Source organism: Lycorma delicatula, chromosome 2, assembly GCF_047948215.1.
Source record: "Lycorma delicatula isolate Av1 chromosome 2, ASM4794821v1, whole genome shotgun sequence".
NCBI classification, from domain to species: Eukaryota; Metazoa; Arthropoda; class Insecta; order Hemiptera; family Fulgoridae; genus Lycorma; species Lycorma delicatula.
This window is the reverse complement of record NC_134456.1, coordinates 163,850,315-163,863,622: the sequence shown is the minus strand read 5'-3', so window position 1 is coordinate 163,863,622 and position 13,308 is coordinate 163,850,315. Positions and strand designations below refer to the sequence as shown.

The following is a 13,308-nucleotide window of genomic DNA, read 5'->3' as shown; positions in this document are numbered from 1 at the left end:
GTTTTTATCAGGCCTTACTTTCCAGATATCACTGAACAGCGAGTGAGAATAAAACAAAAATGGTCTGAATACTACACACAGAATAAAAATTAAAAATAAGTATATAACATAAGAAATATGCTTCAAGAATAAAAATAAACTTAACTCTTTTAAGAGATAATTTTTAATGTTTCAATATTTTAAACATAGGCATATTAAATGATGCTTAAAAGCATAAAATTAATTGTATTATTAATTTTGTATTTATTAATATATTTAATCTATTAAAAAATAATATAACTATGTTATGGCAAAACCTTTAGTTAACTAAAAGACTAGTAAAAAAAAAGACCACAAGAAAATAAAATAAAAGTGTAATTAGTGTAAATTAAGAGATTACTATTTTAATAATAAATAAAAATTAGTTTTTTCTATCACAATATTTCAGTTAGTTCACCTGTACAAAAAAGAGGCAACTACATGATAGCAAAATAATAATTTAATAAACATATCATGAAACAAGAGTTAGAAAAGATATTAATATTAATAAAGTAATTTACAATTAAAATCTGTCACTTGGAAAAAAGTTTAATTATAATGAACAGGTTTTTTACAAACAGCAAATAAATGTAATAACATTATACATGCATAAACAAAAAAAAAATTAAAACAAACTTTACTTAAGAGTAGTACTAATAATAATAATAATAATTGACATAATAATGAATAAATTATATATATAAACAAAAAAAAAAACACAATTAGAAAAGATATTTACAAATAAAAGTTTTAATAGAATCAAAAAATACACATTTTTTAAATCGATAGCAACTATCAATGAAAAAGGTTTATTTAATAATTTCATCAAATTCTGTATAACAAGAATAAAATAACTTTTAAAAATCTATACAAAAAGAATATTTTTTTTCAGTCTTTCATTATTATAATAGTACAGATTGTTTCAGTGCTCAAAAAAGAAAATAGCATAAGTAACATAATTATAATAAAAATTTTTAATTTAATAATAATTGATGGAAAATAATAATAATTTGACAGATAAATAATAATAATAATTGAATATAAACCAACCAGGTTGGTCTAGTGGTAAAAACGTCTTTGCAAATCATCTGATTTCAAAATCGAGAGTTCCAATGTTCAAAGCCTAGTAAAGGCAAGTTACCTTTATACAGATTTGAATACCAGATCATGGATACCGATGTTCTTTGGTGGTTGGGTTTCAATTAATCACAAATCTCAGAAATGATCGACCTGACCAGAAACTGTAAAAGACTACACTTCATTTACACTCATACATATCATCCTCATTCATCCACTGATGTAATACCTAACAGTGATTCCCGGAGGCTAATCAAGGGGAAAACTAATTGAAAATAGAAAATTTTTTTCAAATTAAATTACCCTTTTCTTAGTTCAGCCTACAATATTAACTACATGATTTTAAATAAATTAAAATAAATAAAAAATATACGATTTTAACTCATTATAAGACTTAATTTTAACAATTAAGACTATCAATTTTAACAGAATTTTTAATTAAGTTAATTATATATTTATTTTATAGTACCTTTACTTGTAATTTACTTTATTTCATAGTATGTAAAAAAATCCTACAGAACAAACACCTTTAAGCAAAATTTAAATTATGTAGAATAATAAAATATTGCTAATTAAACTAGCATAAACTGTAATAAAAAATACAAAAAAATTAATACAGGGCAAAATGGAGAACATATAACTTTCAAGATATCAAAACATTAAAAAATATTAATCAAAGCTGCACCTTATAATAAAACAAATGAAAATTTGAAGCTCAATATAATAATTAACAGCATTAACTGACAAGCCAAAATTTATCTGTAGATGAAATAAAAAAATGTTTTATAAATTTAGAAAATTATAAACATAAATCATACGTAACAGTGTATACCACATGTATAATGTTCAAAATAAGCACCAGTAAAATATATATTGCTTCACAATAATCATCTGATTTAAATCTGATGCACAATTTAAAATTTTAAAATAACACTGTTCCACTTTGTTAATTTATTTTCTTTTAATTTAACAAGATTGAATTTGAAATAATACTGTTAATTGATAAACATTTTTATATATTTAACATATTTAGTGATGACTAAGAACATAATCTTTCAAAGAATTGATAATGTCAACAGTGGTAATCATTACAAATACTAATTTTTTAATGACAATAAATTATTCCACTCATTATTATAATACTTTTTATTTTCATGATATCATTATTAAAAGTAGAATGTTATTATTGTAGTGGGTTAAAAAACTAGAACCTTCAGTAATAAAGCTTCAATTAATTCATTACAGAATTAAAATTACAGGTGATATATACTAATTCATTCACTATTTTATCAACTGCCAAATTTTTTTTTTGTTTCAACCAATAATAATTTTGTTTTAACAAAATTATTTATTCCAATAAACATTCTTGATCATAAAATTATATAAATCTAAATTGTGTAATCAATACAATAAAATAAATAAATTAATGACATAAAATAAAATTTTATATTATATATGAAAAGAACAGTGAAAAACAAATCGTAATTTTACAAATATTAGATTATGTATTACAATTACCATTCTACAAACTGGATAATATTTTTACAAGAATATTTCTAAAAAGAAAAGTATAAAAAGACGTAAGACATTTATTTTGACAAGAGAGTTTATGATTTTAAAAAACATTTGACTTCAAATAATTTTTTTTATAAAATACACATTACAACTCTGTGAAAGACACTCGTTTATATTGTGCAAACATAAATTGTTGCAATCTTTCTAATTACTGCTACAGTATTGATATTTACACTTTATATATCACATAACTTAAAACAACTATAAGTGCTGTCAGTGATAATAATAAGCCGAATTTCCAATTATTATTAAAACTTATATTTTTGGTTTTATTTTGAGCACTGATTATCTCCTCATATCAGTTAGAATCAAGATTCTGTAGAGTGATGTGCAATTCTCGGAATGTATGTCCCAATTTACCAGGGACAGTTTGTCTTTTCAAAAGGAATGCTCGAATTGAAACCAAACTGTTATAGCATTTAACGCATTTGTTGTACCTTAACACAAAAAAAGATAACAAAAATGAAAAAAAATACAAGAAAAATATCATTAATTTGAAATTAATATAAAGACAAAATTAAATAACATTTTTTTTTTTACTATTACTTACAACAGGAAATTTATAATTTAAGAATAAAAAAATAAAGCGGTAACTGAAATAGATCAATAAAGAGAAGATCAGTAACGCCTTAATGGAAAAGAATCCATCCCAGATATAGAGAAACATTCTCTAAATAACATTTACAGAATAACTTATAACAAAATTAAATAATAAAATATTAACTTTTTATTCAGAAGTTTTAAAATTCAAATTCTCATCATGGTATTATTCGTATTATTGGTATTATTCACATAAAAATTTCTATTACCATATACATAAAGTTCAAGAAATAGAATGACAAAATAAAAACCACCTGTCTGTACAATAATCCTTATCCCTGACAGAGGATATTTTCTAGCTTACATGATTATTTTACAAACAAATCATTGATACTAGATGAAGTATTATTACGCTAATCTATACTAAATATTCTTCAAGAAAAATAAATTCACTTATGCAGCAGACAAGTACTCATAAAAAGAATAATCAAAGATTATATTCAGTATAAAATGGTCAGCTATTATTATAAACACTGCAGTGTATAAGTAATTTACAAACAAAGCAGGAAGCATCAATGTTTAGGGAAAAAAATGTTTAAACTATACAAATTTAAGAGATAAAGCTTCACAAAAGAAAATAATAGTATTATCAAAGTAATCCGACTTCAATTTTTATTTTATTTTATAAATTGTTACAATAATGAACACAAAAATCTCAGTGTAAAATAATCAGAATTGGTAAACGTGACACATTCACTCTCTTATTGACACTGATTGGCTGTATAATGAACATAATTTCAATCAGTTAAGTGCTGCTTGTACCTTAGATGCCTTACATGTGCTACAGTCAAAAAAAGCTTACGAAAGATACAGTAAAGCAATTAATGAACCCCCTTCTAGGGGAAACAATATATTATACTCAATGTCTCCATGAAGGAGATAGGAAAACTGTCTCCATGAATCCCTTCTGAATAAATTAATCTTTTATATTTATATGTATAAATAGAAAATTAAAGATTGGAGGTCATGTCATAAATATAAAACACAATTTTTACAATATTACATTGTGGCATGATGGTAATGGGGGTGAAAATGGATTTTCTTTACGTTTTTGAGGTATAAAGAGTAAAAAATACCATTCACTTAAACTGTGTGCATGCATGTGTGTATATATATATATATATGTGTGTGTGTGTGTGTAGATTTTTCATTCTTAACTAAACATTTGTTCTTAATTTATTTTAAATGTTTTTAAAAATTTTTTATTTTTATTTTAAACAAACAATTTTTACAAAATGTAAAAAGATATCACTGAGGATGGGCTTAAGCCCAAAAGGGTTTTGATGAAGTAAAAAATTAAAGGTAAGAGTATTTCTCTAATTCTGGGCTTTGCAGAGGCTGAAAGAATATTATATTGTATACATAGATATTTACTCATAAGCCTATAAAACCTTTGTGGCTTGAAAATCTCCAAAACTACTGACAAATTGATATGCTGTAGTAGTACATCAGAAGTTGTATATGTGAAAATTTGATTAAGATTGGTTGAGTCATTCTTGAGTTACACTCAATTTAAGATTGAAAAAATTTGAGCAGGGCAAGTTAGAAGCACGGTTCATTATGATCCTGCAAATTAGAACGTTGACAATTTTTTATCTACGGAATTTATTGTTTAGTTAAACATGACAACTTTTCCAAGTACTGAAATTTTTATTTTCTATTGTAGTGTGTTTTGTGACGTGTAACTATTTTAATGGATTAAAAGTTTGTTTTTTGTAAAAAGTTTAGTTTAGAATGAGTTGTTGATACTTTTTCAAAAGGAGACAAAATAAAATAATTAAAAGTCGGCCTTCTTGTGCAAAACTGCACAAGAATTTTTTTTAAAAATTAAATGAATAAGATAAAAAGAAACAACATAAATTCTTATACTTGTTTCAGGAAAAGCACGGTAACATAATAAACAATTTTAGATTAATTGTAGAAGGCAAGTTGAAGAAAAATGAGGCCACCTACATAGTATTTAAATATCTTTAAAAGGCATTTCATTATATAGAACAAAATGAAATATTCCTGTTTCAGAAAAAAAATCAAAATAGAAAGAAATGTTGAAAATCAGGTGTCTTGATAAAATATGAAATGAAGAGATTTGTCACAGAATCTTGTAAAACAAAAGATAACACTGGTGCCCATACAGTAAAGGACCTGGGTCAGCAACAGTCACATGACTGATAAAAAAGAGGTAGTTAGCTTTTTTCAAGAAAATATATACATACCTTTCTTCACGAGATATATCGACTCCAACAGTGGGTGAAGATGAGAGAATATTAGATTTAATAACAGATGAAAAATTTCTTAATATTAATCTCAAGGCATCACAACCGACTGTCATATACCTAAAACAAGTAAAAAACACAAACACTGAAATAATATTTTTTTTATCAATAAATGTCACAAAGGAAAATAGTTATTAAAGCTGACTTCTTTACTTTTTTTAATAAGACACTATACTACTGTTTCAGGATGGTTAGTAGCAAATGAAGTATAATTTTAAAAATCTGTTAAATGCAGGTTTGGTTAGACATAAAGAAAAATAACAGTTTTTGTTTTTATAAATTTTAATATTATATTACGTCAATGGCATCTGCAGAAAGACGGTTCCTCACAATCAAGGAATACAATCAATCACCTTATATCAATGATTCTTAAAGTACCAGTATTACACCAAGAAAGAAAGAATATGGAGAGTCTGAATAATCTTCAACAATTTTTTATCGTGGGCATCTGTGATTTTGAGGCTATTAATAACATTTTATAACAGGGGTGAATAAAAGAAATAAAGAAATGGAGGCAACTTATGAAGTCACATAGAATTTAACTTCTTTAAATCAGAAAAAGTAATCTGCATGTAATATAAACCATGAAAGAAAATAAACCTAATTAAACACAATACAGACCATTTAATCTAGCAATCTAAATGTTTGAACTGGTCATAACTGGTACTTTTGACCAATTCTGAGCATTTACATGAAAATTTATTAACAAATTTGGAGGAAAAAATAACAAAAATATTAGAATAGGTACTTTAAGATGAACTCAATGGATCCAATTTAATTGATAAAAGCAAAGTTTTAGCCATAAAAAGTTATTAGATAGAGGATAATATATTTTCTGAAAACAACTTGCTTACATTACCATAATGTTCTACAGACTTATGACAAGATTAATCTACAATCAAAAGTTGAATATTTAATTAAAAATTAAAGAAACTGATGAAAATTAGTATTTATGCAATATTCAGAAATGGATAATTGAAATGATAAGTGAATATTACAACTGTAAATAAAACTGAACATGAAAAGTCAAAGTCTGGTTAATCTAAACATGGAACATCTACTATAACCGAGACCACCTTTTTTTATTTTTTCACATATCAAAAACTAAAAAAAAATCTCATGGAAAAATCTATACTGTAATCTAACATCCCCAGTAAAGATGCCCATTTCACAAACAGTGAATGACAGTGACAAGAAACAGTAAGATTTTGTATTAACATACAGAATATTGGTGAAGAAAAACTATTTTAGTCAGATAACTAAAGTAATTCTTCCTTTGTAATTTGATTCTGTAAACATTAAAATCATGAATACTCTGACAACTGAAAAGCCTTGATAGAATATTAACAAAATACACTGGAATAACTCTAAAAAAATTAAAAATTAATGAGCAATAAATAAATATTCTAATACTTTGTTATTTTTTCCTCCAAAATTGTTCATAAATTTTCATGTTAATGTCGAGGACTAGTCAAAAGAACAGGTTATGAGTGGTTCTAAAATCTATATTACTGGATTAAACAGTGTGTACTATATATATTTTATGTACTTTATTTTCACGATTTATATTCCATGCTAATCACTTTTTTATCATTTCAATTCACCTCTGTCGTAAAATTTAAATTAAAATTTTTTAATCAGAATAAAATTAACATTTTTCATGCACAAGAATGTTTCACGTGCCACAAGTTCTCAGAAACAATAGACAAAAATCACGTCTACCTTATTACTCGTGCATCTTATTATAAGCCTATAAGATAAGCTTATTATATCATAGTGTATAAAACAGCAGTTGAAGGTGAGTTTATCATACACAGACAATTACAAACCCACCGGGTTGGTCTAGTAGTGAATGCATCTTCCCAAATCAGCTGATTTGGAAGTCAAGAGTTCCAGCGTTCAATTCCTAGTAAAGTCAGTTATTTTTACACGGATTTGAATACTAGATCGTGGATACCGGTGTTCTTTGGTGATAGGGTTTCAATTAACCACACATCTCAGGAATGGTCGAACTGAGGCTGTATAAGACGATACTACATTTGCACTCATACATATCATCCTCTGAAGTATTATCTGAAAGGTAATTACCGGAGACTAAACAGGAAAAAGAAAAAAGACTACAATTACAACACATTAGTATTGTTGACCCAGTACAGGTGTTACTTTTATATGGATTTGAATACTAGACTGTGGATACCAGTGTTCTTTGGTGATTGGGTTTCAATTAACCACACATCTCAAGAATGGTCGACCTGAGACTGCACAAGACTACACTTCATTTATATTCATACACATCATCCTCATTTATCCTCTGAAGTAATACCTTATGATGGTTCTAGGCTAAACAAAAAAAGAAAGTATTGTTGACCTCAGACATTTTCATAGTCAGAAATTCATTTAGACCTTAAGAAGGTGTGTCTGAGCAGAAAATAAACAAAAATAAAATTATTTGTTTTAAAAATTTTAATATTGGCATTTATTTTAGTGAAAACTATAATCCATGTAACCTTGATTATATCATGAATATATTTCTTAAATTTAGATGATCATACACTATTTAACTAATGCACCATAATACAGCCAATGAAGTAATTCATGAAATATTTATTATCAAACTTTTGTCAGGAAATCTATCGAAATGCTTTAATTTAAATAAAAACATATACCTTTTACTATACTGTATCAATTGATATTGTTATATACTGTAATGCATCAAAATCGGTACCGAGAACTAAAATTACTTATTTATTTTAAAATTTGAATTAAGCAATTTTGAATAAACACACAAAAAATAAACAATCATATAAAGGTATCACTAATTTTTCAACAGAATTTGAACATTGGTAACATTATTTAAAAGATATCTGAAATAAACATTTTATAAACACATTTAACTGGAAAGAAACAAAAATACATTGAAAGCTACATTAAAAAAACTGGTAATTATATTCATTAAGAGATGTAGATTTTGATAAGGGTGAAGTTAGGTAGAAAATAATTTTTTATATCAATAATATGTACATAGACTTATAAATAAATTACATTGCAACTGACTTTCTAAAACTCATTTACTCTTAATGCAACTGTAAATAAATAACATGCAGGTAAACATTTAAAAATTTTAAAGCCAAGTAATTAATTCATTGTATTTTACTGCGTACGTTAAATGGAAACAATAAACTTGACAGACGCTGTACTATTATTGTGATTATAAAAGGATTATAACTGTTTTTTTTCTTTGCTGTATGTTTTACAATTTTTTATCCAATGTAATGACACAGTTTAATTTATTGAAATTTTAAATTACAACGCCAACTGAAACGATCTTAAGTTTCCATATAGTCAAAAATAAAATATTTTTTCAATCACAATAGAAGCACCATTAAAAAAAGGGGGCTAAGAAATTAGCTCGCCTTGGCGAGAAATAGGCGTACGCAAGCTCTCAGCACATTACATATTCATAGCGACCCGCCGCTCACGCGGTGCAGTAGATTATACAAGGCTACAACAGTAACACAAAGGATGGGACGGGACGGGAAGGACGGGCATCTGCATCTCAAATTTCTTCCCATTTAATACATTATATTCATCGGGCAAGTGCGCTCGTTCGATAGCTATAACAATCCAACGTCCGAACAGACGCTCGCTTCATGCAATACAATAAAAAAGGGTACTCCAATAGCGCCCTACATCAACGAAATGTCAACAAAATTAGCCCCGCCCTGCGTAACTAAGCGCGGCGTACAGTAGTAGCCTTTGTCCTTCATCAAATATTACTCTTCTGAATACAATAAAATTAAACAAATGTTGACAATAAAAAAAAAAAATGCTTTACAGTAATCCCCAGATCATTTAAATGATGTAATACTCAGCACGTCAAAGGAATATTTAAATCATCGATAACGGTAAAACAGATGAAAACAACACTACGGTATTACTGTTGAGTGTTTTTTCGATGGCAAGACAGTAAAAATAAACAGTTCAATGCGGTCTCCTGAAATACACTTTTCAAAATCAACTACAATAAAACTGCTTGCAAAGAAAATAATTTTGAGATTAAATTTTTAATAAATTAAGATTCTCGGCTATTCAAATAGTAGAAAAATAAAAAACCGCTGCTAAAACCTGAAAGTTAAACCTTATTTTTAAACTTGCGATCTTATTCATTACACTCTTTTACCTAAAGAAAAAATAAAATAAACTACAAAAACTCAATGTAATTTTTTTTTCAAAGCACAGATAAAACCATCTCATATAGCAACATAATAGCATTTTAATAATTACTTTAAAAAAATATTTACCTTCCGAAAATTCTTAAAGCTATTAATATTCTTATAATCAATCATTAAGTAAGAAAAGGTCTCAAGATTATAAACTGAAATAATAAAACGTTATAGCAATACATAAAACTCCAATTTTTAGAAGAAAAGTATATCTGAATTTCTTTTCCAAATATTTTAAAAGTTTAATCATTTTAATCCTATTTAAGATTAAATTTGTAAGTTGAAAAAAATTAAAGCATATATAACAATGCATTTAAGAAAAAACTACTTTGAGTTACCCCCAAACCGGAATCCGATTTTTTCCTTATTTAATGGAAAATATATCCTAATAAAAAAAAATATCTTAAACCTAGTGTAGTCGTATGCATTATGTCCCTAATTCATATTTATAGATACATCGATCTTGAAATATAAAGAAAAGTAGATGCCAATAGCATTTTCTTTTAAATTTAAATTTCTTTTATTGGAGGAATTTAAAAAAAATTGAGAAATTCCATAATCTAAAGAGGTCGACGACAAGACTTCTGTTACAATGCGAACAAAGTGTTCGGAAAAAATTACGCTGTGCCATGCACCATCCCAACCGTCACTTGTCATGTATTTATTAAAACGGGTAACACACCCCGATAACTACTAAAGATATATATGACATCCATATATTGAAATTTACTTCGTCTAAAGAGCAATTCTCTGCCACGTCTAGGTCGCTCAATGCCAGCAAGTACCTGTCCACCATATTAAAGCGCTTGAAGCCTTAATTAGCTTCAAAGCGGCAGGAGGCTTTCCCTTAAGTATATACTGATGTCGGTTGAACAAAGCAACCGCATCAAGGAACTCCCACACGGTCCGAAAATGCGGCTCTCGCCACATTGACTCGCCGCTTGTTGAGTGGCTGACTCGCCGCTTGTTGAGTGGCCAATTTTTCCCTTGACCTGTAAGTTCCATGGTGGCCCAGTCTCTGGCCCCCCTCCCAAGGGCAGGACAGTCAAACATCAGGTATTCATTTGACTGGACCTCCCCGCAGACACGCACAGCTCATCAGCTGCCTGGTAGAACCGAAGCAGATATTGGTTCAAATTAACATGATTGCACATTAAGGTTAAGTACACACTTTACAAACATCTTATTTAAAATCCCTCCAAATCGATTAGAAAATTAGCTCAATAAAACAAATTTGTTTTTCGATTGCATGTAAAGCAGTTTGGCAAAAAATCAGTAATATTTTTTCCTTAAGGAGTAAACAGTGGTAACAAGTCATCACAGTACGCAAATACAGAGCGTTTTAAATTCAACGTAAATGGATTTAAACTTTTTTTAAATAAAATAATATAGGTATCTTACTCTTTGTATGAAGAGCCTTGATTTCATTTACGGGTTAGTACACGAAACGTTCTGCTGACTAGCAAAAACTCATCCGGCACACATAAAACGTTTCTAGATGATCCTAAGGTTGCGATATCGGTTGCAATTATCTGAAAGTATAATCGGTTCAACATTTCTCGCATAAAAACACATTATTTTGTGATATTACTCTATGAAAACTTCAAAATACTATACACTTCACGAGGAGCATTCCAAATGTAGCTCATTTTCGGGTATAGAAATAATCGCTTATGGTGATATAAGACCGTTTCAAAATTTAATTAAAGAGAAAACAAAAGTTTAAATCTTATTTCTATGAAGATTGCTCAAGAACCAGCGAATTCTGAGTATGAGATCTCATTCGGAGAATCGTTTGATTTTAAGCAAAAAGGAGGGGAAAAGTATAAACTATACCGGGTGATTCAAAAAGGGGTTCACAACTTTAAAAGCATATAAAAATTGATTGAGATAACTTACAGATTCTGTTGAGGGCTCATTTCATAGCAAAACACAAGTTTTGACTCATAATTCAGTAGTATCGAATTTGGCCACAAATGCTGTCACTAGTTTTGTTAAAAATGGATACGTTTACTGGTGCGGAACGTGCTCGTAGTGGGTTTTGGTTTCACGATTTGCAGTCAGTAACTGCAGTTCAACGTAACTTTCGTAGAGTATGGTAGGGAGCCTCTTAATAGGCATAGACTTTACTCTTGGCACCAAACCTTCGTTGAGACACGTTGTACTGTTAAACATACAAAATCACCAGGCCCAAGCGTCCCAGAAGCTGCTGTGGAGCAACTAAGAGAAAGCTTTGCACGTAGTCCGAAGAAATCAACTTGTCGTGCGTTACGTGAGACTAGCATTCCACTAACGACTGTTTGGCGTGTTTTACGTAAACGATTGCACTTGAAGCGGTACAAACTAACCATAGTTCAACACATTACAAATGACGACAAACTTGCTTGGCTGCAGTTTTGTGTGGAAATGATAATAGAATTGCAGACGATAAATTTTTAGTGATGAGTCAACATTTCACATCAGTAGCAAGGTGCCGAATACCAATAACTGCCGAATATGGAGTAGCGAAAACCCTCATGAGTCTTTCTAGCACATTCGTGATAGCCTTAAGGTCAATGTTTTTTGTGCTTTAAGCAAACTAATTACTGTACGGTTCGTTCTTCTTCCAAGAGGCAAATGATATCGTTTATCTGGACATGCGTCAAAATTTTCTTAATTCCTTAGTTAGACAATGATGACCAAGATGGACATCATTACTATCAGTAAGACGAGGCACTACCTCACTACCCCTAGAAGTTTGAGATTTTCTTGTTACTTGATTCCCAGGTCGGTGAATTGGTCAAGAAGGTTTAATTGCATCGCCACCTCGCTCCCCAGATTTGACCCTGCTAGATTTTTTCTTGTGGGGTTTCATTAAAGATCGGGTTTATGTATCATCTTTGCCTGCTGATCTTGTTGAGCTAACCCCGTAGGAGGAAGACACCCTTCATGTGGCTGTTTCAGTCCCACACCATCCCCTCTGTACCCAGCCCTTATGGGCTTTGCTGGTGGTCATCTTCAAAAGGCATCTCTCAGCCTTGTTCTTGCCTCAATCAGAACGCACCAATATGAATGCCATGTGAAACATTCCCATCGGTGTACTAGTATCACTAAGACATCTCAAGAAAAGAAAACAAAACGATCTAAAATAAGTCTCAAACAAGACTAAATAACAAAAATAAGTAACTGAAATCCACTACCCAAAAGGTAGAGTTGAGTTCAACATGCAATAACAAAGAATACAAAAACAACAACAAACATTAAAAAGAATCATGAATGCAAAACAACAACAAAAATGTAACACAACACAAACAGAAAGCGGGAAAGCTCAAGCAGCATCCTAGATCCCCTCAGCAATCCTTTCTTTTGCCAAGAAATTTATGAAACTCTCCATTATGACCCATTCAGCCTGGTTTTGGCAATTAACATGGAGATCTAATGCCGACCCAGTAATATCAAGCCGATAAAGTCTCCGTGTGCACCAACTCATACTTTGAGCATTCATACAAAACATGAAGAACATCATCCAACTGTTGCAGTGCAGAAACATTCCTGAGTCCACC

At 29.2% G+C, this 13,308-nt stretch overlaps 1 protein-coding gene across 2 annotated transcripts in view; it reads right to left on the bottom strand.

Annotated features, from left to right (window-relative positions):
• Window positions 1-2,628: 2,628 nt before the first annotated feature.
• Window positions 2,629-13,308, bottom strand: part of kat80 (katanin p80) — a 130,065-nt gene continuing 119,385 nt past the window's right edge. For both annotated transcript variants that reach the window (XM_075358011.1, XM_075358012.1), the window contains 2 exons: window positions 5,484-5,603; window positions 2,629-3,107 (listed from right to left, as the gene is read on the bottom strand). In XM_075358011.1, coding sequence (XP_075214126.1) covers window positions 2,969-3,107; window positions 5,484-5,603 — 259 coding nt within the window. In that variant the 3' untranslated portion in view covers window positions 2,629-2,968. The remainder of the gene's footprint in view (window positions 3,108-5,483; window positions 5,604-13,308) is intronic.